Source organism: Dreissena polymorpha, chromosome 6 (assembly GCF_020536995.1).
Source record: "Dreissena polymorpha isolate Duluth1 chromosome 6, UMN_Dpol_1.0, whole genome shotgun sequence".
In the NCBI taxonomy this organism is placed as follows: Eukaryota; Metazoa; Mollusca; class Bivalvia; order Myida; family Dreissenidae; genus Dreissena; species Dreissena polymorpha.
Window position 1 is genome coordinate 57225141 of NC_068360.1, and position 27977 is coordinate 57253117.

Sequence of the window (27977 nt, forward strand, 5' to 3'; positions counted from 1 at the left end):
ACAAATGTATTATTGACAATTGAAATTGAATTCAGAAAGCATTACTATACAATCGCGGATTTAAAACCAAATAGTTGCATTTTTTTCAAGTTCGTTGTTGTAGTCAGAATTCGGGACATGTAACCATCCTTTTGATCGGTGATAAGGCATTAAATGCGTAAACTAACTTGATTTATATGTCGGTGCATTATGTTGTCATTTCATGTCGAAGGACCTGTCGGAGTACAAGTACGGCCATATGATTAGCAAGTCCATGCATCTTCTCAACCGCTATTTCTCCGCCCACCATAGTCTTTTTGGCAGCGCTTTGCATACTCGGGTAAGGCTTTGTGAGTTAGACCGATTTCAATTTGTTTTCTAGTTGATTTATATACTTAAAATAACTTGTAAATGTTTGTGAGGCTATCAGTAAATAATGTTTGTTAAGGATAATCTGACCAACTCACACAAAGTACGCTGAACCAAAAGTTATTGTTCGGCCTTGGTTAAATAAAATATTTGTTCATGCCAAATTTACAAGAAAAACATATGTACTCGCGTTTGAATGCACAATTATTCTTCACAGCAATATAATAGTCCATAGACGACTCCTTTGTTAGATGGTGCAGATTATATACTACATGCAACATTTCGTAAACACTTTTCTTTTTTTTATTGCAATGCCTAAGACTTTTGTGTTAAGCTTTCGTTCTGCGCAATCTTCGTGGAAAGCGTTTGTTTTTTAACCAAAGATGTTTAGCAAATGTATAATGTTAATTGTCGTTAATCTGTTTATTTACTTTAAATATCGTAAATATGTGAAAGCATAAAACAGGCGATGGAAGATGGATTAACACTCTTTAGCCCGGACTTTTTTTATTAATACTTAAATTTTGAAGCGACTGGATTATTTTTTCAAGTCAGCCTTTAGCATTTATTGATAAATAGTATACACAGATAAATATGCTTGTAAAACACGTTCATACAACAAAATTTGATATCCTACCTACTATCCCAACTGCCATATATTTGGATAGTCTAAACAAAATTAATATTTGTATGGATAGCCTGAAAAGTGATACATGTATAAATTCATTTTTAGGTGCTCATCAATAAGGACTCGGTTAAATTACACCGTTTTCTGGAAGGAAAGCTTCCAGAGCTGCACCGTCTGTCTACAAGCAAACTTGGTGAAATGGAAATCACACAGCTAACTTCAATTCTTGATGAGCTGATAAAGTGGGTTGTTCAAATGTTACGATCATATCAAAAGTGCTTATAATCTATCACATAGTATTTCCATTTTATGAGGATATCTCTCTCTCTATATATATATATATACGAGGGGTGTTCCAGAAGTTCGTGGATTTTTGCTATAACTTTCATTTGGTAACATAAATGGACAAACAAATAGCATGTTAAGAATATTTCGTCCTTTCCAAATCTACTCTCCAAATATCATGGAAATACATAAAACAATAAATATATATCAGAGATTTAAACATGTGCACAATGCGCACACCGACGAACGTGTAACGTTTCTGTTCAACGTCAATGACGTTATGAAGTAAACAACTGTCAAATCTTTTCCTCATAATCACCTCCAACGCGAATGCACTTTATGTGTCGGGAAATCCACTTGTCAAAAGTGTCTCTATACCAGTCAGCGTCAAATGACGACACGATTCGCTTTGCTGCAACTGTAAGTTCCTGTTTACTTGCAATGCGAATACCGCGCAACTGTGATGTAACTTCCGGGAAGACGCGGAAGTCCATAGGGGCCAAATCCGGACTGTAAGGAGGACTTAGGCGCTGTAACTCGAAATTTACCGTAAATTCTGTTTATCAACGACATTTAAACCAAATTTAAATTCGCGTAACGCTCATACTTATTATAAAATACACGCGTGCGCCGCATGTCGTTACTGAGGTTTTTATGGCAACGCGTTTCAAACGCGCTTTATGGAATTCATGCATTTTTAGCTTATATATAAAGTCCGTGATAATTGGTTTGTATAATATGTACATTTCATTGACTTTTACCAGCAAACTAATAAGTTATAGCGAAAATCCACGAACTTCTGGAACACCCCGTATATATATATATATATACATATATATATATATATATATATATATATATATATATATATATATATATATATATATATATATATATATATATATATATATATATATATATATATATATATATATTTAGAGAGAAAGTGGCCCACATTTGACAGATAGGCCCTGTTGCTCTTTTAACAATCCTTAACCATTCACCTTTACAATTTGATTGTATTGTTATTGACTTTGGTTTGAAGTAGTTTGTCGTTTTACGTTCCATATCAATTGTTATATTGCACGCCCAATATATATTGCTATATAATTTAATCATGTTTGTATTAGGGTATTGTATGCAGTTGTTTTACAGTCCCAGCTTAAACAGTATACACCGCTCGTTATAAGAACTGCATAATTTGTTTTCTTTATAAATGTATCCACTTTTTACATTTATTTAAACTTCTTACTGTATATGTCTTTTATAACGATATCAATATTTACTTACTATTGCATATAAACCATTGTTTGCGCTTTAATCTTTGCAACTTATTACGCGTTTACGAAACAATCTAAGCATACGTATTTCTTTCATATTTTCTTAAAACATGTATTAAGACTGGTGTAATGTCGTGTGTCTCGGTAGTTATATATATTTCCTTGTTTTGAATACATGTGTTTTCACCGACGGAGGTGTAATGGATATGGTGTCCGCCTAGCGACCGGGAGGTCATACGTTCGATTCCCACTGTGGGGGCGTGCTTTAGATCTCACCCAGACACCAAGTACTGGTTCTAGGACTCGAGAGAGTTTCAATTAGCCTGGGGCTTTCTATGCAATCGAGCTGAAATAAATAGGTTTAAACTAATACATGTGTTGAAGCAAGAAATAACTATTTCAGGAACAGTCACCTGAAAGGGGATAAGGAAGAACCTCATGGCATTAATCAAAATATTATGTTCAGTAATGGTAAGATTGTAATCAATACGTATATGTAATAACGCACTTAAGCTTACATAAACATGTTTGCCTATACTCACAATATGATTCTATAACTTATAAGTTTATCATCTTAACAAGATACATCACAATCGGCTGTTAATGTAAATAAATATTAAATTAAAGGTCTGCTATTGAATTGTATCTACCACTAGCTAATCGTTTATGTTAATAACAGGGTGAATACGCGTCATTGCAAATAAGACTTTTCATATTATCGACACAATTCATATTGAGATAATGTCGGCAAGTAATGAACCGTTACGTACGTGTTAAATTGACTGACAAACTGTAAACAATTAGTGGTAGTTTATTTAATGTGCCTTATTACATGTACACTGAGGCCGCTCATTTTCAATTCATTAAATAAAAATAAAACACAGCGGTTTTGAAGAAATAAGCACCAGCACATACCTCACTCTAGTGCCGGACCTAGTACACTTTATCGCTTTTTATTACTAGGGGTTATCGACGAGTGTCTGCAGATTGTTGAACAACCATGTGAAGCCAATCTTGAACAAGTAAGTGAAATAGGAAATATGAAATATTGCTGAAATATTTATATACTTCAACTTACTGCGGTTTATGCTGAGAATGTGTGGCCCTGATAAACAATAAAGAAAGGCAGATACATTAGTAACACATGGATTGGACCATTTAATCTAAGGTAACAGTCTCACACAATAATGGCACCTGATTTCAACTGTTAAATTGTATTTAACGCAACAGTTAAATGCAAACCCAACAGTTAAATATTTCTCCAAAAATATTTATGTTTTCAGACTTTTTGATACATTGTGTGATTTTCTTTAAAGGAGCAGAACAAAAGTTTGCGAAAAGCGTTTAAAAAGACATTCACAGTACTTCAACAGCTTGCTAGAGGACACCGTGGTATTCAAGAGTATCTATTCGACCGGCTAGATCGTCTGCTATCGATAGCAAAACTACCTCAAGAAATGGGGCAGACACTAATAGAGGTATAGTAAAACATTATATTTAATTGTACCTTTGTTTTAATGATATCTAAAAGCTGGTTGGTATGGAATTGATTGGGTTTTAATTAGTTGAAACACGCGGTACATGTACTAAGTCTTCAAATAAATATATGTTTTATTTCGTTAATTATGATGTTGCAATGGAACGCACATCTATACGCTCAGAGTGTATTGGACTAATGTTTTCAAGATTTTATTAATACACTTTAATAAATAAGGAGGGAAGACGTATTTGAGGATTTCGTCAATTATTATATAAATTCAGACTTATAACTCTTGTGACTATTGAATGTTTTAATACACACGTATTTTAGTGTGTGTATGATTTAAATTTGTATGCAATTCGTCCACACTTACTGTTGATACATTCCAAAGCCATTGCCGTTGTGTTTTCTTTGTTCCTTTGGTGTTTTGCTTTCAATTGATGTTCAAAAATGCAGAAAATGGTATTTAAAATCGCACAAACCAAAAGCTCTACATGACTTTCGGCTGACTTTGTGTGTACCTGTTGTTACATTATCTTATGTTATTTAATTATGTATCTTAACAAGTGGTGTATATTCATTTTTGATTTAAATACTTATGTCACGTAATTACGTATCGTTCGTGGATAACACACAGTAACAAACAAAGTTTATTTCTGTTTTCATCGAGATTTATTTCCGTTGAATATATTTTAACACAACGCTTCTAATGTTCATGAAGTACAATTTTACAGCGCGGCGGCCAATCGGCCGCCACGTCAAGAAAGCGTGACTGCTCTACTCGCTTGTCAAACTAGGACTCTCCAATTCTTTCTTACAACCAAACACAGCATTTTATTCCAAGGTACATGAACATAAAATTTAGATATTTCCTATCTCATTCTTGGTTGGTTAACCGTTCTCTTACCCCGATTTTCTAAACCCACCCCTTCGAATAACCCTTGTTCATTGGATGGATCGTTTATACACCTACCACATGTCACAGCAGAAGAGTGCAATATACAATTATCACTTTGGGAACAGGAGACCTCATTTCATTTGCATACTTGATCATACAAACAGATGCTCTCTATGGACAAACCACATTAGTAGTGTGAAACCTAACACTCCTACAATCGATTACGTAAACCCCGATACCCATAAGATACACACTCAATCCGAACTTACATTTGTTATGTACATTGGGAAACTGGATATTTCAATTATTTAAATTTCATTATATACCATATATCTGAATTGGGGCTTGTTATGTACGAGCCGAATGTTCCCGATAATTGAACTACATTGGAGAAATGAAACCATACTTCCATAATCAATTTTTCAAACTTCATGACATGTCCCTTCCGGACTGACATCTGTTATGTTAATTCCTAAATACCCGCAACATACAGCAACGTTAAATACTCAAAAATATTATTAAAATATTTCCCTATTATTAAATCTATCTGTACTTAAATTTATATACCGTTATGTTACACTTATGCATGAATGAACTATTAGTTCAAAAACATTTTGCGCGTATTTTCTTTCTTATCTAATATATATCTTTATTAGAAAAAGTCATAAAAACACACATTCTTTTTCAGGTTTTTATCGGAAACGCAAGGAATTGTAAGGCGATAGAACCACGCCATATAGAGAAAATAATAAAGCTGTTCATGACTAACAAATCCTCAGCAAACCTAGACCTATTGAGTGTCATTGTAAAGCCGGAAGTTTCAGATGTGCCATTGAAGCGTAACCAAGACGCATTTATGACATACTTCAGAAAGTTTAGAGCTGAATTTGCTTCAATCATTGAATTAGATGACAGCGCACGGTGTGTAACAAACTACCATGCGCTTGTATTTTTTTGCTAATTTTTTAGTATTCAAGCAGTGTCTATAATGGCATCTACTATGTATGTGTATTATTGCAAAAAGTTGAAAAGAGAACAACAAATGTAATTTAACGATTGCCATAAAAAAGTTAATGTGTATCTTTTGCCTATTTATGTCCATTCTCATGATTCTAATATGTTATTGTCATTTATTGCAGAGACGCCGTTCTTACGTCAGATAATGTAACCTCTGTGACTTCTCTTATTTCTTTGGTGGACCTGCTTGCGATATGTGCTCAGGTAAAATGTAAATGCTCAAGCATGTTTTTTACAGCTGACATTTGTAGGAAGATATGTGAAGATAAATAGAGCCCTTTGCATCCTCTGTACATTTTCAAGTATTTTCAGTACTATTAAAACAGATCTACAACATGTTAATTAAGGTCATTTGGAAACAATCGAAATATCAAAAGTTTTTTTCTAAACGGATATTCTTCTTACTCTGGTTATAGATTCTTTCACAATTGATTACTTTACCTTAACGTGAATGTCATGCTGTTTTATTATTTGTTGACCAAGACAAACACAATATAACTCATTTATATCTTTACAGCAATTTTGATTAAAGACGAATAACGTTTATGATGAAAACGTTTTATATGTTTTGTGACATTTTTAGGGTGGGAACAGTTTCACGACTTCGGTATGTAAGCCGATCTTTACCATTCTACAGCTGTTGAAGATTTTAAATAATAATAGCATCGTTGACTATCGAAAGAGACCTTTCCTCCGCTTCTTAGTGTGGGTATATGTGTACAAACCAAGCGGACAGGTTGAAAGTGGAACAAGAACCGTGTTGGATGATTCGTGAGTTGTCAAAAATTAACATACAAATTTGAAAATGATAACACTACATCTGACATATACTTTCTTGCTAGTTTCTTGAAACCCACCTCTGTCTATACGTCTTGATATATGTCTACCTTCGTTGAAACAAACTTAGTTAATACCAATAACAGTAATTCAATTATCCACAAAATGACCTAACATAATTTGGTAAGCTGCAACAGGCAGACATAATATCTAGCATCATAAGATCTTTTTGACTGTCTTTAAGACTTATTTGAAATCAAAGATCATTACATAGATATCCATATCCTTTTTTAAGTTTTTGTATCCTCGAACACATCATAAATGATGTCCTATTTCCAGTCTTCAGACGCTGTTAGCGTTATTGTAGCGTCTTCCTGTGTTTTCGGTTGATGTTTGTGCTTTTGTTATGAATGTTGTTTCTAGTCTAGCGCATCTAGCGCATTTGTTATGTGTCGCCTTTTTTAGCAATTGCTTCCTCGCTAGTAATTAAAGATAAGCCTTGAATGATATAAATTTTCTCTCTTGTTGGTGGAGGAGAAGTTTGACTGTATGTGTATGTTAATAATACAACAGTTTGATTTGGGATGTGTATGCAGGAGCTCGTTTTTCTGTACATCAATATTATCTTATGTCAAGCCTTTAGAGACTGACAGTGGTAGAGTAACGTCGTATTGTGTTATCGGTTCGTGTATGTTTGTTTGTTAAGTACGTGTGTTTTGTATAGTGCATTTGTTTTCTGTCTCACTATTTGTCAATTGGTTCCTTGCAATACATAAAAGACCGACTTCTATCATCAGGGCTTTCCCTTGTGCTGGTGAAGCTGAAGTTCCACTGTGTGTGTATTTGATAACTGCAACACGTTGATAAACTTGTGCTGTGTTGATGCAAACGTTAATATCAGCGGACCTATTAAATATGTTGTCCTATGTAAAGCCATCTGAAGCTTTCAGTGTTACAGTAACGGCGTATTGTGTTATCGCTATTTGTTTGAGCGTTGGTTGTGTGCGCGTCTGGTTTGTCTAGTTCATTTGTTTAATGTCTCTTCCTTTGATATTTGGTACAATTATCATACCCTGGGTTAGCTGACATTTCGCTGTGATTGTATAAGGTCGTAAAAATAATAAATATGAAGCCCGATCGGCGCTTTCCTTGTTAGATAAATTCAGGGGAAATTATCTAATTCTTTCAATAATATTCGTTCTTGCTATGAACCGACTTCGGAAGTGCCCATATTAACCGAACGCGTCCAATAGAATTTAGCAAATATTACAAGGTTGACTCAACCAACCTACAAAAAAGCGAATACCAAAGGCGAAAATTAAATGCAATATACAATACACTTAATTATTAATAAAAACTCGATATGGTTTGGTACCACTCACAACGAGAACCCCCCCCCTCCACTCCAAACGCTATAAATTACAGCACCATTTGGTCGTACATGGAAAATATACGTGGGACGTTAAAGACTATAACAGACTATGTCAAGAGCAACCCAGACTCAGTTCCACAACTTCTACGGAGGATATCATTATCTCAAAGGTAAACACATTTATATGTGACAGTATGATCTTTGAACCTTAAACACTCGTGGATTAACTTTCATGTTTTGGTTTAACAATCCTTATAGACTATGTTCAAACTTGATGTATACTTTAGCATTATTCACTCTGACATTTTTAGATAATTTCACAAACAATCACTTTGAGTCAAAGCGAATGCAGATGATAGTTGATTATATCGCAATTCGTTATACGTCCATTTCCCTGTATTAAATTGTTTTGTTTTTAATATTTAAGTTTGCCACTTTCTTGCGTTTTCTGTAGGGACATATCAGAAGATATAAAAGGCTCAGTCCGTTACCTGTTTGATGCTGTCATTCCATTCATTCAGGTAATTAATAATATTGACAACTATATATGGAAGTTGCTCATGTACACAACACTGCAATTTATGTTTGAATTAAAAATTGATATTGCTATGAATGTGCGAGTGTGTGTGTTGTCTCTTGACTTAAGTAAAATAGCTCCTATGGATAATCGGAATATTCTTCTTCTGATGCACCTGGAGTTAAAACATTTTTGTAAGAATTTCTGTTTTTACATAAAGTAATTAATGTTATAAAATTGTATATTGTTAAAGAAACTAATTGTATATTATATAGTACAGTATGCCATATGAGAAAATAAAATACGATGTAACAATTTGATAACCAAAATTCTGGACTTGCTTGAAAAAACTGGTTTTGAAGATGTTTGGATGCATCCAATGTTTTAATTCCTATTTTTCAAACTAGACTTATTGATATGTACATAGGTGTGTGGCGAAATGATTTTAGTGTTAACCATCATTGATATTATGCAAAATATTGATACATCGATTTGAAGTATCTGATTACCTTAACATAATCCAAAACTTTCATTTAAGAACAAATATATCAAAACTAAGACTTTCGACTCATATTAAAAAGATGAATCTGAGAGACGTATAAATATTCATAAATCTGAACGTAAATGTAGTATGTATACTCAAATGATATCAAAGACGAGTATCATTTTGTAATCGTATGTCCTCTTTATACCGATATTAGAAACAATTATATTGACACATTATATTATAGCCGACCTAATATGCATACATTTATACTATTGTGAAGAAATGCTTACACTTAAGTTTAACCTAATCTCGCGATATATTGTAAAAATTCTGTTAAAATGAGAACTGAGTCATTGAATGCAATTGTGGAGTAGTCGAGTCCGCATTACTATGCAGTTCTTCCTGCTAAAATATTGTTAGTTCGTATAATTATATGATAAACTGAATTAACTTTCTGTTCAGTTTTGTTCTGAGATTGTTTAACCGTTTTAGATATATTGTCAATGCCGTCTTCCGTCTGGAAAACTCAGCGATTCTACACAAACAACAACAATAACGAATCTCGCCAAAGACTTCCAGGTAGAAACTAATAACACGTTAAATGATCATAATATTACTTATGCCCTATTTAGAACATATTAACATATTTTTAAATAAAAAGAGTATGTGTAGTTAGATTTTGACAATTTTAGCTTTTGCTTAAGTCAGTATCCATTAAAATAGCATCGCAATATATAGACTGTGCCATGATAAGGGCCAAATTTTTAAGTGTCAACTATTTTGTTTTCAATTGCTTATACAAATAAATTGATAACTATGAGATTTATTCTTTATACATAAATTATTTTGTAAAATTATTTGTAATATGTACAAATGGAAGCATTATAGGAGTTTACAGTTTGTTTTAAAATGTGTAATCCGCTCTACGGACATGAATCATCCTGAAGTATGCAACAAAATATGAAATTTATAATTATTTTAGTATAACTTTTAGTATTTTCATTATTTGATCATGAATACATTATTCCATTATTGTGTACAGGAGTTCATAAAAATGATGTCGACGCACTGTAGTTCTCAGCACCAAATACATGACCTAGTGACGTGTACACGAGTACTTATATCACGTAGCGATTTCTCTACAGATGACGTAAAATTATTTGAAGGCAAATATGGTCAAGGGAAAGTCGTCGTTTCTGCAACAAGCGATGCACTCCAGGTGAATATATGTTCAAACACGCGTTGTGGATATATTTTTCCCGGTGTTACCAAATATTTACACAAAATATGTCTGCAAAAGCAATGGTAGCAAACACCACTATCGTTTTAACAATAAGTAACATTGAATATAATAATTCAAGTAAGGATTTAAATGATTCTAAATTAGAAATACACAATTACTTTCAAAATATACAAATGCGATGCAATATGTTAATATAACTTTCATTCGAAAGGTTAATGATAAAGAATGATCAGTGATTTAATTAGAAATGTAACGCATTCGAAAACAATTAAATGAGTAAATAATAAATTCTCGATGTCCTTTCAAAATTGTGGGCATATTGTCTGAATGCAGCTTGCCATTTAATTGCTTTGAAATAAACACTGAAATGACTATCGAAACAAAGGGACTTTTGTTTGAATACGCTACTCCTTTTCGTAGTGACTTTTATCACGTTTCAAACTGCTTACTATTTGCAGTCATACGAAGGGGAATTCAAGGATGAAGAAGCGATCAACCGTCAGTTAAAGGCGTTTGCGAGAAATGTGAAATCTGCGTATGAATGGGAAACTTCTTTGTCGAGCCAAAATGAGTTTTCAAGCGAATCAAGTAAGCATTATTTACAATCCCGTACTTATAGACAATCGACCGTAATTTGAAGTTGTACAATTTTGAAAATGTATATGGTTTATTATTATTGTAACGTGAATATATAAACACTGTAAACACTGTATTGTTATACGCTATGTACCATTATCCACCGGGATTTATTACTAGAATTAACGTTTAACGATACAGTTTTTTAATATTAGGACAATGGTTGATTCTGATATTATCACGTTATTGCATCTGTATATTTATCTGAATAACACGGAAATCGGTTATCGGTTCCATATAAGAAACAAATTAATTATGTTTTGATAGATTTTCTTAACGAAGTTTTGTTTATTATGTAAACGACAATCGTATATATTCATTCAAAGTGAACACTAAAATAAAACAACCGACCAATGATAACATTTCGTATCGGATGGTGTTTAGGAAATATAATGTTATATATTATAATTAATATTCATTCCTTTATGAATACGCAATTAAAAATGTATTTCTTATTCAACGCATGAAACGTGAAGATATCATGCCATCAAGCATTTTGAATGTATATGTTTCATGTATTCTGCATTTTAAAATTCCAGCGTATGGTAAAACTGTCCGAGACGCAGAACTACCTAAGGGACCGGGTTTCCAAGCACACATGCACTGCTTCATTGACGAGGCTGCCCACAGTCTACATGGACAATACAACATGTCAGAAAAACTCGTCAAACAGCTGATGTATGTGCTTTTGATGTGCAAGTTGTATAAAATATATGAAAATAATGAATCGTAATTTTATATGCTGCAATACATATACGGTTGCATATGATTGATTGTATAGACATTAAACAACCACAGTGAATGCCAAAATCAATACCAAAGCAACCATTCACAACATGAACCCCAAATATAATGAGTTTCAAGACGATTAAACACACGTTCAATTCGATATTAGCGATTTTAATATCAACAAGTTGTACTCTTAAAATCAATGTATTTCACAATGAAAAGTAGTTCAGGCGTTCGAATATAACGGACAATAATGAAACACAAATATAGTTATATGTTGTTAAAACAAATCCGCATAAAACAATTTATAACTGATGGAGAGTTCCGAAAAATGCAAATGTCTTGTGCTAATAACTGTGTGTTCGATTGGAACGATTTACATTTGAATATAACGAGTCTTTTCTAATCAATTGTTTAAAAAAAGTTAATTCTAGATTATTATTTGTCAACGCATACTCTGTTAAGAAAGTCTACATCGAGTTGTCTTCCATTTTGACGAGATCCTGCATTAAATTCAAAAAATTATATTATTTCAGACATTCCACAAAGCGCTCAAATCTGAGTGCAAAAGACCAACGAGATCAAACAGAGGTGGACATCAAATGTTTGCAGTTGTTGCGTGGAATCATTCTTAAAGAAATTGATGAATTACCAGTCGACTTCGAAAAATGTCCAAGATTGCATAAACATCAGTTAACTGTGATAAAAGAGATCCAGTCGGTGCTGAATAAATTTGGCCTGATATGTGAGGTCGTTAGGCTTGTATCAAGTGCAAATGATCTAGTCTTCCGAGAGGCATTGGCACTGTTGGAAACGATGCTGTTCAATGGGAACGAGGAAGTTCAAGTAAGCAGAATAGTTTAATGTATTACATTTGTGTCGATAGTATAATGTGTTTATTTCAATCACATCACTTTTTGATCTTTGCCGATTTCGCTTGTTCTGAACATTATCGAATACTATATACAATAAAAGCACATGTTATCGATTTCAGACCAGTTTGATCGAGTATTTTTCCGAAAGGAAGGATGACACGTTTTTTCTGGTCTTTCAAAGGCGAATATCTATGAGCAGCGGCGCGATAAAGTACAGGTTAGACAAACACATCTTGGAGTGTGTATTGTTCGATAAGATAAAAACTTTACATTTCAAGTCATCATTCAGATAAATATTTTTTTAGTTTTAAATCTAAAGCAATCGATTTACATCAACGGTATTAAGACACAATATTATTATATTTTGCTGTACACACACCTTTTTTAAATTCGTTTGCATAATGGTCTTCGAATAATTTTCAGCTTCGCGCAACGTTGCTTAGCACAGGTTAGTAATTTTACATACATATAATTTAAACAAGTTTAGAAATATAAACCGTTGGCACTGTTAACTGAAATGTACAATTACATGTATCTTTTTAGGAATAGAATCGTGCTAACTATAATTCGAAATAATTGTTAATTAAACGTTTCGTGAAACAAAACAATCATTCACATTAAAATTCAACGCGAACATTTTAACCGTGTGAATGATTGTGCTTTGATAAATGTAAAATCTACACAATACCATACTCATACAATGATAAGCGTCTGAATTTACATGTTCTCGCCATTCATCAAATCAATTTGCCCGAATTGTTTATTCAAATTATGATTATCTTACTTGTATATGTTGAAATTATGTTTGTTTAAGAATCTTGAACGAACAATGACGGTACCGGTGGAAATTCCGGAAAGTGACGGAATTTCATCCACGTTTTCTAATAATGTAAGCAGGAATAATAAAGTAGCCCCAACGTTTATCCCTACACAGGTAAGATATGTAGCACAGGTAGCTTACATCTTGAGTAGTATAAACAGAACTTCAGGTAATACATCTATTTGGAATATTTAAAACTACTTAGTATAAACGGATTATTTCATTAGTCCACCAATGTTCAAAACAGTGCTAATTTTGCCATTACAGGAAAATCAACGGAAAGAGGAAAGCAAACTGTCTTTCACCACAGATACAATACCACAAGATATCATGGACGATGGTTGTTTTGCAATGGTGCTTAATGTTCTACGGCTGATGTGCAGTAATCAAAACTCTAGACTGCAGGTAAGGACGTGTATATTACTTCAACCAAAGTAACGGTAATCATAATAATGGTATACGACTGTTAATAAACTAGATGAATAACGAAGCTGACTATCATTATTTTCTTGGTTAAAGTTGAAACAAGCGTGATTATGCAGCCATAATGTTGCCAGTCCTATTCCATTATAACTAAACGCTCGTAAGACTTTGAACTCAGTTTCTATGACCTGTACTCATGTCTTTGCAACTGCATTGGCTGGCTGCATTGACATTTCAATGTTCCAGAACCGGACACGTCTAAATGAATATGTTATAATAATGTTACTTTATATGCAGTTGGCTTATTTTATAAACGTTTATTATTTTAGAGCCTTTGACAGTTTGTAAAATGATAACCAACTGTTTAAAGATGCGTTATGTTTATTGCATTGTTTTATTATTATTTCGTAGGATCTTCTTCGTGAACAACCTGAGAGTAGCACATCCATAAACTTAGTTGCTGAGACCAGTGGTGTTGTTGGTTTCTTGTATGAAAATATTTCAACGGATTCCATTCATCTTCTTACTCGAGTTTTTGAAACTCTTGCAGACTTATCATCGGTAAGGGCACATATTACACTTACATTTTTTTAAGGAACGCTACGCGCTCACATACCACTTCGGAAAGGTTTTTGGTTTAACGACATATATCCGCTGAAGTAATCGAACTATATGTATGTATAAACTACGGTTCGCATCTTTAAGTAATGTTAGACAAAAACATCACTTGCAGACGAGATTTAAAATAAATTCGTTCAAACAATAATGTACGCATAGATTTGTGCACGTATTTAATGGTCGAATATTTGCTGAAGAACATCGCATTTGTGATTCTTTTCTTCATTAAAAAAATGCGCAATAGAGAAACAACCAAACATGGTCAAACAATAATTCTTTTGAAACGTCATGCTTTGTATGATTACAAATCGATGACGGATTCATATATTTTTCAGTGCAATCGTGGAAATCTCAAGGTGGTGTTCGAAAGTCATGTATGTGCCAATGCAAACCACATTTTACAAGTCGGTATGTACGGAGAATGCACTCATAGAGAGGTAAACAACTATGCCAACACACGTATTAACACAAGTAGGATTTTCTAACATGTGCATGTAAGAAATATGTTAAAATGACTTGTTGACAGATATTTGAATTTGACATCATTATTTTCAATGCCGAAAGTTTGATTTACAGTATTTAATACATTATGTCATATAGACAATGTTATTAAAAAAAAATAATAAGTTCCACATAGTTTAGGTCGAAACATTCGATTCAGAAGTTAAATGTAACCGTATCTTCTTAAATACTTCAGTTTCTTAACTAAATGTAACTATATACTCATATTAAGTTGCATTACATGATATTCTATTCTTCAAATGGTATGCTTGCACGCCTATTTGATCCATGGATTTGCACTACATTAAACAACACTCTTTGAAAATGTTAAACACTTACTAGTTATTATTGCATTGTCATTATATACATGTTATTTGCACAAGACATGGATATAGTGCGCATGATTTGTTTTAGAAATATTTGAATATATCAATGTGCAAACGTTTCTTTTCCATAACTTGCCGGATTGTTCCTGATGTTTCGTTCGGAAATTCGAAAATCAAAAAGCTTACATGTGCTGTTTTGTAAATGTTGTTGAGTTTATTTCGCATGACTTGTTTTGAAACCATTTACAGATTTTCCTATTGAAACAATCTATCGGGATGTTGTTGAGATGTTTAACTGAAGAAAATCGTCACGGAATTAAGGAACATGAGAATGAATCGGTGGTATGTATTTTAATTAAAAGATGCAAATGGCTTTATAATATATTACAATGTCCGTTTAAGTGTTTATCATGTGCATTTGATTTACATATATTGTCATTTTGCAGGAGGTTATGCAATGTCTGGATGTTGGTGACTTGATCAAGACAATGACTGAGGCATGGAAGGCTTTCAATGTAAGTTTGAAAATAAATCCGTTCGACGTTTTATTTATGCAGTCCGGTTAAGTATAAGGTGTAACAGGCGTCAACACACTTCAAATATTTTATTTGGCTTGAACAATTATGATTAAAATACATATGATTGATAAAACTCATAAATGTATGTCAATCCAAATATTAGACTTCATATTGTTACTGACGTGTCCGATATTCGCACGGTTTCTTTAATAGTGAATATCGTTATTGTTTAGACCCCAGCGGACGAATCCCTCGTGCCGTTAGTGCAGAGTGTGGGATTTCTGTTTTATCATCTAATCGCTCGAAAAATGGAACGTCATAATGACAGCACGGTTCTGGAAGGTTAGTCTACTACAACGTTAATTGCAGTACCCCGTTCCTCTTTAATATTATTACACTGATGTTACAAAAAAATAATTGTGTCATTTGTTCGTTTATATATGGATATTTTATATGTATATGGATATTGTATATTAATATGCATTTAAATGACATTGATTTCTTCAGATATAAAGGACGAAGAAGTGAAGAAAGCCTTAGAATACTATGAGAGTCACTCGATGTCAATCGAGATTGTTAAGAATGATGTTGTCCAGAAAATATATTTTAGAGTCAAGGACAAGGTAATGTGACATGGGTGAGATTCATCGTTGAAAGCATAATCGAAGTATGACCACGGAAAATTGAACCGGATAACAAGCAGAGTGAACGAACATTACAATAGAGAACATCTACTTAAGCATACTTTGTATTGAGTAGTTAATCAAACTTAGAAATAGACAATTATGAAACTCGTGTTTATTTATATCTTAAATTATTGCTTGTCCATTACCGTTCTGAATTTGCATTACATAATAGAGCGTTCTGCGTAAAGAGGTAAAAGACAAATTCAAGAACGAAATTGATCGCAGTTCCCAGACTTCCAAGATACAAGGTCTGGTCGAATGGTCCAACGACATTGCTAATGATATCATAAACCGACGCAGAATCAGCATCAATCCTTTTGGTCGACTTCTAATTAAATTGTGGTAAGAGAAGGGATTCATTTCGAAAAACCAACGCATTATCATTTCACAATTTGCTGTAGGCAAAGCAATTATTTTTGGTGTTTGTTTTTAATATAAATTTTATGGTTTGTTGTATTAAGCCTGGACGTAATTGCAATTAAAACGATGGAAGCGATGTATCTTTTTAAAGGGAGTAACAAATTATCCATTATTGCTATGTGACATTTTTAAGTATTTACTGAATGCTCGTATATATGGTAAGGCCGTCGAAAAAGGGTAAGCTGTTTTCAATTGCGTTAATATGAATAAACACTATTGTGTATATCAAGAAATTCATCATGACCGTAACGGATTTAATTAGTGTCGTACAATATACCCTTTAATGACGACGCATTTTTATGCCCCCCGGATCGAAAGATCGGGGGTAAATTGTTTTGGCTTGTCTGTCTGTCTGTCTGTCTGTCTGTCACTGTGTCAGTCAGTCAGTCATTCATTGTGTTTGTCCCAAAACTTTAACATTGGTTACAACTTTTGCAATATTGATGATAGCAACTTGATATTTGGCATGCATGTATATCTCATGGAGCTGCACATTTTGAGTGGGGAAAGATCAAGGTCATCGTTTAAGGTCAAAGGTAAAAAAAAAGAAATAAAAGCGGCGCATAAGGGGGCATTGTGTTTCTGACAAACACATCTCTATATTTAAGTGATACACAATTATGCATTATTTGTTGCAGGACTCCACTGAATTACCTGGTCATGTTGTTTACCCTTGCAATTGCCGTCGTCATTATGGTTACGTGGAAGGGTGATGCTAACCAACCAAGGTCGGAATTCGGCTTAAAAAATAGTTAACTTACCATATGTCGTCGCGTATACACATATCCGAATAATTTAATTTAGGATGTAGCGGTTATAGCAACGAACGTTTACGCAGACACCACATATGTTCTGACAAAGTTATTTTGCACTTGGTTTGACGTTCGGAAATAATTTTCTCTTGTATCAGTTTATATCGGCTTATCAATCAGTTTTTAAATGAAATCAAACACACCTGTTAATTTGTAAATCGAATTATTAAGTCCTGAAATCAATTATTTGTGTCGAGTAAGTATATGGTTTATTGACTCCATGACCCTACCGAACGTTACTCTATCACTATTGCCGTAAAAACAGCCTCTCAAATGCAATTGATACATATAAACCCTAAAGCATGTTCCTTATCTTTTAAATCTCATGAAGCTTATAAAACGGCATATACCCTTTACTTTATCATAGCAGAGTTGTAGCTCATCATTTTTCCCCAAACACAATTGATTAGGTAAATAAAATCGCTGTGCTGAAATACAGTATTCGAACAAACAACAACCGGAACAAAGTTTCTAATTATTTTTGTTTAAGAATTAACGCCGGGTATAGATGGCAGGGTGGAGAGATCGCCATTTACGCTCTAGGGGGCGTTCATAACTTCCTGTCATTAGCGATTTTGCTGAGCTACATTGTATCCAACAGACCAAGACTTCCGTATACTGGGAAAGTGTTCCGACTATTTAGGTAAATCGACAAATGCACATCATTTATACAAATCACATGTCTTATTCAACAAAGCATATACATCTGAATTTTCAAAAACGCTTCATACTGAGGGATTGTAAATATCTTCAAATGATCTATAAGTATGGTTATGGTAAATTGACGCATCCACATCATTTACATTAACCATACGTCATATGCAACAACAAAGATAAAATCTGCATTGTCGAAAATGGTTCATGCTTTGTGACTGTGAGTATCTTGATATGAGCCGCGTTCTGAGAAAACTGGGCATAATGCATGTGCGTAAAGTGTCGTCCCAGATTAGCCTGTGCAATTCGCATAGGCTCATCAGGGACGACACTTTCCGCCTAAAATGGTTTTTTGCTTAGAAGAGACTTCATTTAAACGAAAAATGTCATAAAAGTGGAAAGTGTCGTCCCTGATTAGCCTGTACGGACTGCACAGGCTAATCTGGGACGACACTTTACGCACATGCATTATGCTCTGTTTTCTCAGAACACGACTTATATTATTTAAAAATAATAATTGAGGCCATGTATATAAGACTATCGGTAAAAAAATCGAGTACTGCAGCATGAACACAATAACTGCATTTGTTCGTGCAACATCAAAACGTACGCAGCCATCGCTGAGTATGCTTGTATAAATATGGAATCTCAATATACATGTACAATGTAGCTGAATTAAATAATTTGTGTAATACACTTAACAGCAAGACAACAGCCATTTTTAACTAACAGTATTTTGAGGAAATCGAATGTTTGACAAATTCCGCAGATGTACTTGCACTATCGATCAGATGTCAGTTTGGCATCAGAGATTGGAGTTATCGTACAGCATTTTAAGTAAATCGGACGGGTAACTTATTTCCTAGATGTTTTGTAACTCGGTTCTCATTATTTAAAAGTGTTTTTGCATTTCGGACATTATCTAATCCTATAGTGATCAACTAAAATAAAACAGTGTTATATATTGTATCATTATTCCCATTTCTCTGTCAGTGAAGCGAACTATTTCCTCTGTTATATCGAACTTTAATTGAAACTTCATACATTTCATACCCAACGATACACGCATTTCTGAGATTGATGCCGCTTAACAGAGCTGACATAGCGATGCGTACAATTAGTCTCGTTTGTAACAACGCTCTTGGAAATCGCTTGATAAAAAATATAAAATATGTGGTCTACTTTTAGGAGGGTGCTTGAGTGTAAATGCAGATTCGACAATTTATCTCAAAGTTATTTTGTATTCCATTTAATTGAAAAAATATTTTTGAAGTCTGTCTTTTTTTCGTTCTAAATATTGCAAATGATTTGGGTTCATTTAACTGTTAGTTATAATGACTAACGAATAAATTACGTATATTTATATCGCTCAATATTGTTTAATTAAAATAATATCCATATGCCTGTCCTGCGACACGTCCCTTATGTATTTTGGGTGTAGCAATAGAGCAGGATTTATATGTTTTTGATTAGAAATGACGAGACATTAGAAGATCGACAATATCGATCACGTCTTGAGGTGAAAATCTACGACTGGAAGACAATATATTACGTGGTAAGTACTTTATTTCAAAATGAATAGGTGCTATAATGCATACATGATCTGATCATGTAGTATATTGATATGACATTTAATTAGCAGTGCTTTTCGTTTTTCTTTGTGTTGAGGTATTTTTCGAACGTCTGACAATAAAAAGGGGGTAAAAAATAATTATCTTGTGCAGGTATAATGCGGTATTTATTTATACAATTATTCCAAATATGTTTAAAAATGTATACTAAAATACGGTTACTAATGTTCATCCTTTGACAGTGTTGATCATTTAGATATTAATGGGGTGCTTTGCAGAAGGTGATATTACGTATGGTTAACTGTTAACGTTGCATTCCAATGTCTTCCTTTTCCCGATAATCGCGATTAGCTAACTAGCAAGAACAATAAATACTGGTAGCACTTGTATCGTACTGGACGATTCTATTTTAGATTGTAATTTTGTGACTTGTAGCCGGTAGAGCTACCGAGGATTACCTGCGTAGGTGTTATTCCATGGTATGTGCCTATTCCAGACTTGCGTTGCTCTATGGCGGGAAAAGTTACTGATGTTGACTCTCTTACGTTTCATTCCACTGTCCCTTTATATTGCAGACATGCATGGTCTGCTATGTAGCCGATACAGTTACTGATATTACCCGACGCATGTTTCATTTCACTTTCTGTGTCTTTTAAAGACGGTCTTTGGTCGCTCCGTAACCGGTAAAGAAACTGAAGTTTACCCTCGTAATTTTCATTCAAATGCTTAGTGTTATACCAGGTATTCATGACGAGCTGTAGTGCGGCCATACTCACTAACATTTGTTGTATGACTAATTTACAATTAAATACCTTATCATATTCCAGACAATTAAAGGTGGATATGTACCCGGTACCATCACATATGTTTACATGCGTACATTTCATTCCACTGTCTGTTCCTATTCAGACATATATTGTGTGATTTTTATAGCCGGTAGTTTACATACGCACGTTTCAATCATGTGTCCGCTCCTTTTTCAGACACAAATTGGTTACTCGGTAGTCGGTACAGGTGCTTGTTATTTAGCACACGTTTTGTCAATTTTTCCAGATTTTCCTGGGTTGCTCTGTAGCGGGTACAGTGACTGACGGCTACCTGTTTGCGGTACACTTTCTCCACATTGTAGAGATGAATGCACATCTCAAACGTATCTTGAAGTCAATTACAACGAATGGTGAGCCATTAACAAAGACATACAACAAGCTTTTATTTGTTAAACTGTATTGATCTATTTTTATCGGTTTGCTTTGAAACAGGTGTTTCGTATATGTACCTGCTTATGCACATATGTTCTGATCATTATCCGTGTTCGTTCTTTCTGATAGCAATTAACGAGATCAAACACAGCCATTTTTATATGCATGAACTATATGTTTCAGCGTATTATAGTAATACCTTTATTAAAACACGACTCCTATTTTATTAAATATTAGTTTTAATTGTATTACTACGCCTTTATAATAAAATTATAATATTGTATATGAGCCGTGATTCATGTGCGTAAAGTGTCGTCCTAGATTAGCCTTTGCAGTCCGCACAGGCTAATCAGGGACGAAAATTTCCGCCTTAACTGGTTTTTTGCTTAGAGGAGACTTGTTTTAAAGAAAAAATATCATAAAAGCGGAAAGTATCGTCCGTGATTAGCATCTGCGGACTGCACAGGCTAATCTGGGACAACACTTTACGCACATACATTAAAACCCCTTTTCACGAAGCACGGCTCATTGACATTGTTTTCTTATTTCGTTCACAGCGAAATCCCTGCTATTGGTCGCATTGCTCGGGCTGGCCATATTCTACATCTACGCCCTTATCCTGTACGCCTTTTACCGGGACTGGAAGTGGAGTGCAGACAATGGCCGACATTGCACTACGATTTACGAGTGCTTTGTATCTATCTTGCACCACGGTCTGGTCGAAAGTCCATATGCGGTAAAATAAAGTCGTCTTGCAATTAATTTGAGCAAGTTTTAATAACTAAAATGTATTCAGTGTTATATAAAAACATGATTTTAACGTTAGTGTCGAAGCGCTCAACATGTGCCTTTTTATTTAGTTACGTACATTACTTCGTTTATTAGAGTTATGCTAAATGTTTGTCTGTATCATCCCATTAAGAGTCACATTTAAAGGATTATATTAGTGAAAAATGTTTAAGGTTCAACAATAGTCTTGAAACAGCGTTCTATTTTCAGCAATTTGAAGGTAACATGACGGACAATTTCAAGGAGGCAATCGGGGTCATGTTTTTTGACGTGTCTTTCTTTATCATCATTACGCTGCTTGGCTTCTACATCATCCTCGGCATAATCGTGGACACTTTTATCCAGCTGAGAAACAGCCGGGTAAGACATAACATAATAGATTTTAATAGAGGAATTTAATCTAATTAACAACTTCCTGGAGATTCATCAGATGGTTACCGCGATTTCAACAAATACAGCAAAAACGCTAAACACATGATGGCAACCGGGTTTGGCATCTTGAAGCTGTAAATGCAAAGTATTTATTTTATTATTTTAAACGGGCTTGTAGGCGTGCTTTATCTCACATAGAGCGAAGGATAAGGACAAACCATACACGTGGTGTCATGCAACTCACAAATAAGCCGTTAACCCATTAATGCCTAGTAGACTCTCCCATCCCTCTAAATTGGATCACTTTATTTCCAAAATTAGGGATGTCTAGTATATTTATTTCTATATTTAGAATATTTCTTACAGAAATTCCTTTGAGCAAACAGCGTAAACCCTGATGAGACGCCGCATCATGCGGCGTCCCATCTGGGTCTACGCTGTTTGTCAAGGCCTTTTTTCTAGACGCTAGGCATAAATGGGTTAATAGTGTTGTTTATGCCATATTTCTTGCATTTAGTGTATGTGCTAATATGCAATGGAATGTATAAATAATGATACAAGTAAAACATGAAACACAGTTGTGTTTTGTTTAGGGGAGAATCGAAGACGATTTAAAGACGGTCTGTTTTATCTGCGGCAGAAAATGTACCGACTTTGGGCTACATGAAAAGGTAGTTTTAAAATGATTCGTTTGTGTTAACTTACGTTAAAACAATATATATTTAATGTTTTTGTGTTCACCACTATAATGAAATGACACTGTTTGTATTTCTAGTTTTATACATGTTGCAGTGTTTCATGATTATTATGCACCATTACATATCGTAACCTAATACTGTTTTTGCTGGCTTCAGTTTCGAACGCGCAACATTCTGAACAGCATTGTTATAAGAAAATCTTCGTGCATAGATCCAATCAAAGACATAGAGGCTTTTTGTTCATGTCGGTGAAAGATTGTTTGTTATTTCACAAGTGATCATAGAAAATATATTTTAAAGAGTGGCGCAGCCACGAGTGAAAATAATATTTTTCTATGATCACAAGTGAAATAACAAACGATCTTACACTGACAAGAACAGATTTTCTGTTTCTTTTATGCCCCTTTTTCTAGAAAATAATTAACAGCTGTTTCCCTTTAGCTGAAAAGTTACCCTTTCTCCCGTGGCGTGCCTCAATAGTGGCTGCGCCACTCGTGAAAATATATTTTCTATGATCACTCTTGAAATAACAAACAATCTTGCACTGACATGAACAAATTTTCTCTTTTTTTTTATGTTCCTTTTTTCAATAAAATATTTAACAGCTGTCTCCCTTTCGCTGAAAAATTACCGTTTCTCTCGTAGCGTGCCTCAATACATAAAATCAATACACAAAATGACGTCATTGATGTTTTTTATACCAGCGAAATTGTCCGGTTAAACTCTTTTACAATGTAAATAAACGGTGAAAATAAGCATAAAATAAAATGAAAATGTGTTGGATTCGGTTGAATGTCGATTTTCACAAACAAGTACTTGTTAAGTGGGTCAAACAAGGGAAGTAAATATTGATTTGATAATCTAAAAATAGAAAAAGTAGTTCCGAAAATTTATTATTTTCCCCGGTGAAAATAACAATTTGTTATTGTAACTGCTGTTATTTGAATGCATGCACTTGATGTTCTTGATGTTTTGCTGTTTTATGTAATCTGCTAAACTAAAATCATTTAGGTCAAAACAATGTGTAGAACCATAGATTCGAACTTGTGTTGTTAAAAAAAACAAGATTCTTTTATGGTATACAGTCAAAGGAAATAAAGAGGTGTATGAAAATATCATATGAGCCGTGCTCTATCAGAAGGTGGTGTAATACATGGGCGTAAAGTGTCGTCCCAGATAAGCCTGTGCAGTCCGAACAGGCTTATCAGGGACGACACTTTCCGCCTTAACTGGACTTGTGCTAAGAAAATACTTTCTGTAAATGAAAAACACCATAAAAGCGGAACGTGTCTTCCCGAATTTGCCTGTGCGGACTGCTCATGCTAATCTGGGACGACACTTTACGCACATGCATTAAACCCCTTTTTCCCAGAGCACGGCTCATATTGTATTTGTAAACTTTTAGGATTTCACCAAGCACATTAAGATCGAGCATAACCTATGGGCGTATATCCTGTTCTTTATCCATCTCGACGAGACCAATCGACAAGAGTATTCTCCCTTAGAGCGATATGTGTTTATGAAGGTACCCATTTAATATATTTATTGTAATGATAACACGATTTTACAAACAACTACACGGCGGACACGCTCAATGCTAAATGTATATTAGTAAATTGCTCAACGCATCATCTTCATTTTTATATTTTTAATAACGTTTAAGTCCATTAATCGAACATTCTTAGTATTTGTGTAAGTAAATTTTACTACTTTCATGAATTCTTGTAATCAGCAGCCATCTGGTAGTATTTTGGAGCGATTGACATGTTTTAGAAACCGTTATTTAGTCATAAATATGCATTTCAATCATGCTACCTTTCTCTCTCTCGAAAACCGATGAAGTCCGTTTTAATATATAAACATGCTTGTATATATATATATTACATTTCGGGGGTTTTACTTATCATACATTTATATCTTTTGTCGTATGTCTTATCACCAACAACAAACAATTGCTTGTTGCGTTGGTTATAATGTTAATTATTAAATTGAATACACTTATTATTGATAATCATGTACTCCTTGCAAAACTGACGCAAATCATCGTCTATCGATATTTTCATGTCCATATGGTTTGTACATGCACCTTTATGTAAGTATCTGTTGTCCCCACACAGCTGATTAAGAACGAGCTTGACTTCTTCCCCATCCACCGTGCCCCTAGCTTGGAGATGGCCGATGCTGGTAAAACGGTAGAGCGTCATAATGATCCGATTGATCACGTGATACCGACCGTAAAGCGTTTGGAGAAGCAGATGGAGTTCTTGGTGACCCGGATGAAAGACAAGGTAAAATCATACACAATGTAAAGTATAACGGGATAAACAAGTTTGGACTTTTTCTTTGTACAAAATACATACTGTTTGCAGGTATTTCGGATTTTCGGAAACATATTTTTTTACCATGATAAGATGATTGCATCATTTGTACATTTTTTATCAATGGTTCAAACTTTCCGATTCGAATCTAATAAGTTTCTGTCGCCATCTTTAAATGATTTGTTTATTTTTTTATATACTTTTCCGATTAACTTTATTTTACAACGTTAGTGTTTTGTGCTCTTTTGATAAAGAATTATTTGGTATACGACTGGGGATAAGATCTAGGTTATGTATTTAGTTATGCTTTCAGGAAGAAGAGTTGTCTAATAAGAAATCGAAAAAGCGACCGAAAACTGAAACAAAGCCTTGATTGAAGGACATAATTCAGAGTCGTACAATATGGGACAGTTATTGAAGTTGTGTTTGTGTTTAATGTCTGATGTAATCATTTAATAGTATGCATGTTTTATCGTAATAATTTATCGATCTCAAATATCACTGTCATTAGCCAGCTAGTACAGATTCCTCAAAACGGAGAAAGTCTCCCAATCCGGAGATGTCGCCCTTTCGAGTGACATTTCCTAACAAAACATAACCAATTTTGTGTCCCTCGTATCGGAGACATTCACCCGATAACGAGATTGGCTCCCGATCCAAGAATCTGTCCTAGCTGTGAGCGCCCGCATTGAAAAAGAGATTCTGTGAAAGGTGTTTTTGAAAATTTTCTAATAATATCTTAACTGGTAAAGTATATAACATTGACTTACTCTAAAAATTATTATCAACACAGGTTTATACAAATGGATTGCCGCTTATCAATAATAAAACGTTTAACTATCAATAAATATGAACACTGGTGCCAGTAAATTAAAATTATATATATTTTTTCGGAAAACAAAAAAATGCTTAATTTCCGAAATTTTTAAATGTGGTTGTGTGCTTGTTAATTTATTATTTGCATCTATCGGAAAGCAAACGGTTCTGTACAGTATAAACTCCAAAAATACATCTAGTATCTAAAAGGTAGCCGTGCGAGTGCATTGCATTCTTTTTGTTTGATCAAAGTCTATAAATTAGGTTGTCCATGTAACGGTCTTAAACGAAATGCGTTAGGTGTATTTAGTTCACGTTAGGAAATCGAAACATATAATATAACTGTATAATAGTATGGAAGTCCTTTTCTCCTACCTTTTAAATAGTTTTCGCATGTCTAGTGTATTATCTTCCTTGTATACATTTGATTTATTAGGAGCTTCACTTATATCTATATACATATCACTTCCATAATTCTCCTTTAATTCATATTACTTCTTTATTTAACCAAAGTACAGTTATACATAAAACTGTAAAGCTGCATTTTGGTTAAAGGATGCATAGAAAATGTTATGACAACTGGTCTTCACGTCAGTATCGTACTTACATTCAATTCGAGCAAATTCCATTATTGCTAGAGTAGAATGTTTAAAACGTGATTTTTCGGTTAAGTCCACACAGTAACATTTACAAATTTAGACAATTTACGTAATTAAAATAGTATGTGTTTTCTATATTCAGTTATGTTTCCGTTGGTATTTATCTGTTTGCTACATGTTAATGATATAGTTTATTTATGAGAACATTTTTGAAACACTGTGCGTTGCCGTGTGTATTGTGTTTATTTAGAATGAGTATAATAGGTTTAAGATTTGTTGATATGCATAGTGTGCGCTTTATTGGCAATGGGTTTTTATAATTGGATCAAGCCCTTATAGCAACACATGCATTCTACTTCGAGGTGTATTTGTAACTTCTTTACAATGAGTCGCGTTCCGAGAAAACTGGACATAATGCATATGCGTAAAGTGTCGTCCCAGGCTAATCTGGGACGACACTTTACGCACATGCATTATGCCCAGTTTTCTCAGAACACGACTTACATGACATAAATATGCCTTGTCGTAAAAGAATGAAATCTATTGATCGGGTTAACGTTCTTATTAAATATGCCCATGTCCGAGGTAAATGGAATTTCAAGTAATTGTAATAAAATCGTTGCCTTGCATTGTATTGTAGTGTTTTATGTTTAATTTTTCAGGTAATTATCCAAGTGGTGCATATGTTTTTTTGCATTAAGCATAATATATTATCAAATAATTATATGAAACAAATGCAAATAACATTGTCAGATATTTTCATGTTATGTACACGCCGTAAATGGAATACCAGATAAATTGTGTCGTGTTCTGATAAAACTGGGTATAATGCATGTGCGTAAAGTGTCATCCCAGATTAGCCTGTGCAGTCCGCACAGGCTAATCAGGGACTACACTTTTCGCCTAAACTATATTTTTGGTAAGGAGGGACTCCCTTGAAACTTAAAATACCATAAAAGCGGAAAGTGCGGAGTGCACATGCTAATCTGGGACGACATTTTACGCACATGCATTATACCCAGTTTGTCAGAACGCGACTAAATTATAAGAAACGTTGTTAAATGTGTTTCAGTTGCTATGTTCATCGTCTTTTTAACCAATTTATGCCTAGTGGACTCTCCCATCCTTCTAAATTGGATCAATTTATTTCCAAAATTAGGGATGTCTAGTTTATTGATTTCTATATTTAGAATATTTCTTACAGAAATTCCTTTAAGCAGATAGCACAGACCCTGATGAGACGCCGCATCATGCGGCGTCTTATC

The 27977-nt window shown here is 34.0% G+C and overlaps 1 protein-coding gene across 1 annotated transcript; it reads left to right on the forward strand.

Moving 5' to 3' along the window:
• The first annotated feature begins 194 nt into the window (after positions 1-194).
• Positions 195-27764, forward strand: LOC127836452 (inositol 1,4,5-trisphosphate receptor type 2-like). Its single transcript, XM_052363096.1, has 36 exons — positions 195-319; positions 1082-1218; positions 2945-3012; positions 3505-3563; positions 3858-4019; positions 5608-5840; positions 6059-6140; positions 6520-6707; positions 8139-8255; positions 8540-8606; positions 9582-9668; positions 10132-10308; positions 10791-10920; positions 11508-11646; positions 12234-12543; positions 12692-12789; positions 12996-13020; positions 13387-13506; positions 13660-13797; positions 14227-14376; positions 14769-14870; positions 15510-15602; positions 15707-15775; positions 16012-16120; positions 16286-16401; positions 16637-16806; positions 17523-17612; positions 18187-18339; positions 19824-19905; positions 20975-21098; positions 21678-21856; positions 22120-22269; positions 22875-22952; positions 24385-24504; positions 25097-25267; positions 25611-27764. The coding sequence occupies exons 1-36, from the start codon at positions 203-205 to the stop codon at positions 25668-25670; spliced, it is 4470 nt and encodes a 1489-aa protein (XP_052219056.1). The 5' UTR covers positions 195-202; the 3' UTR covers positions 25671-27764.
• Positions 27765-27977: the final 213 nt, after the last annotated feature.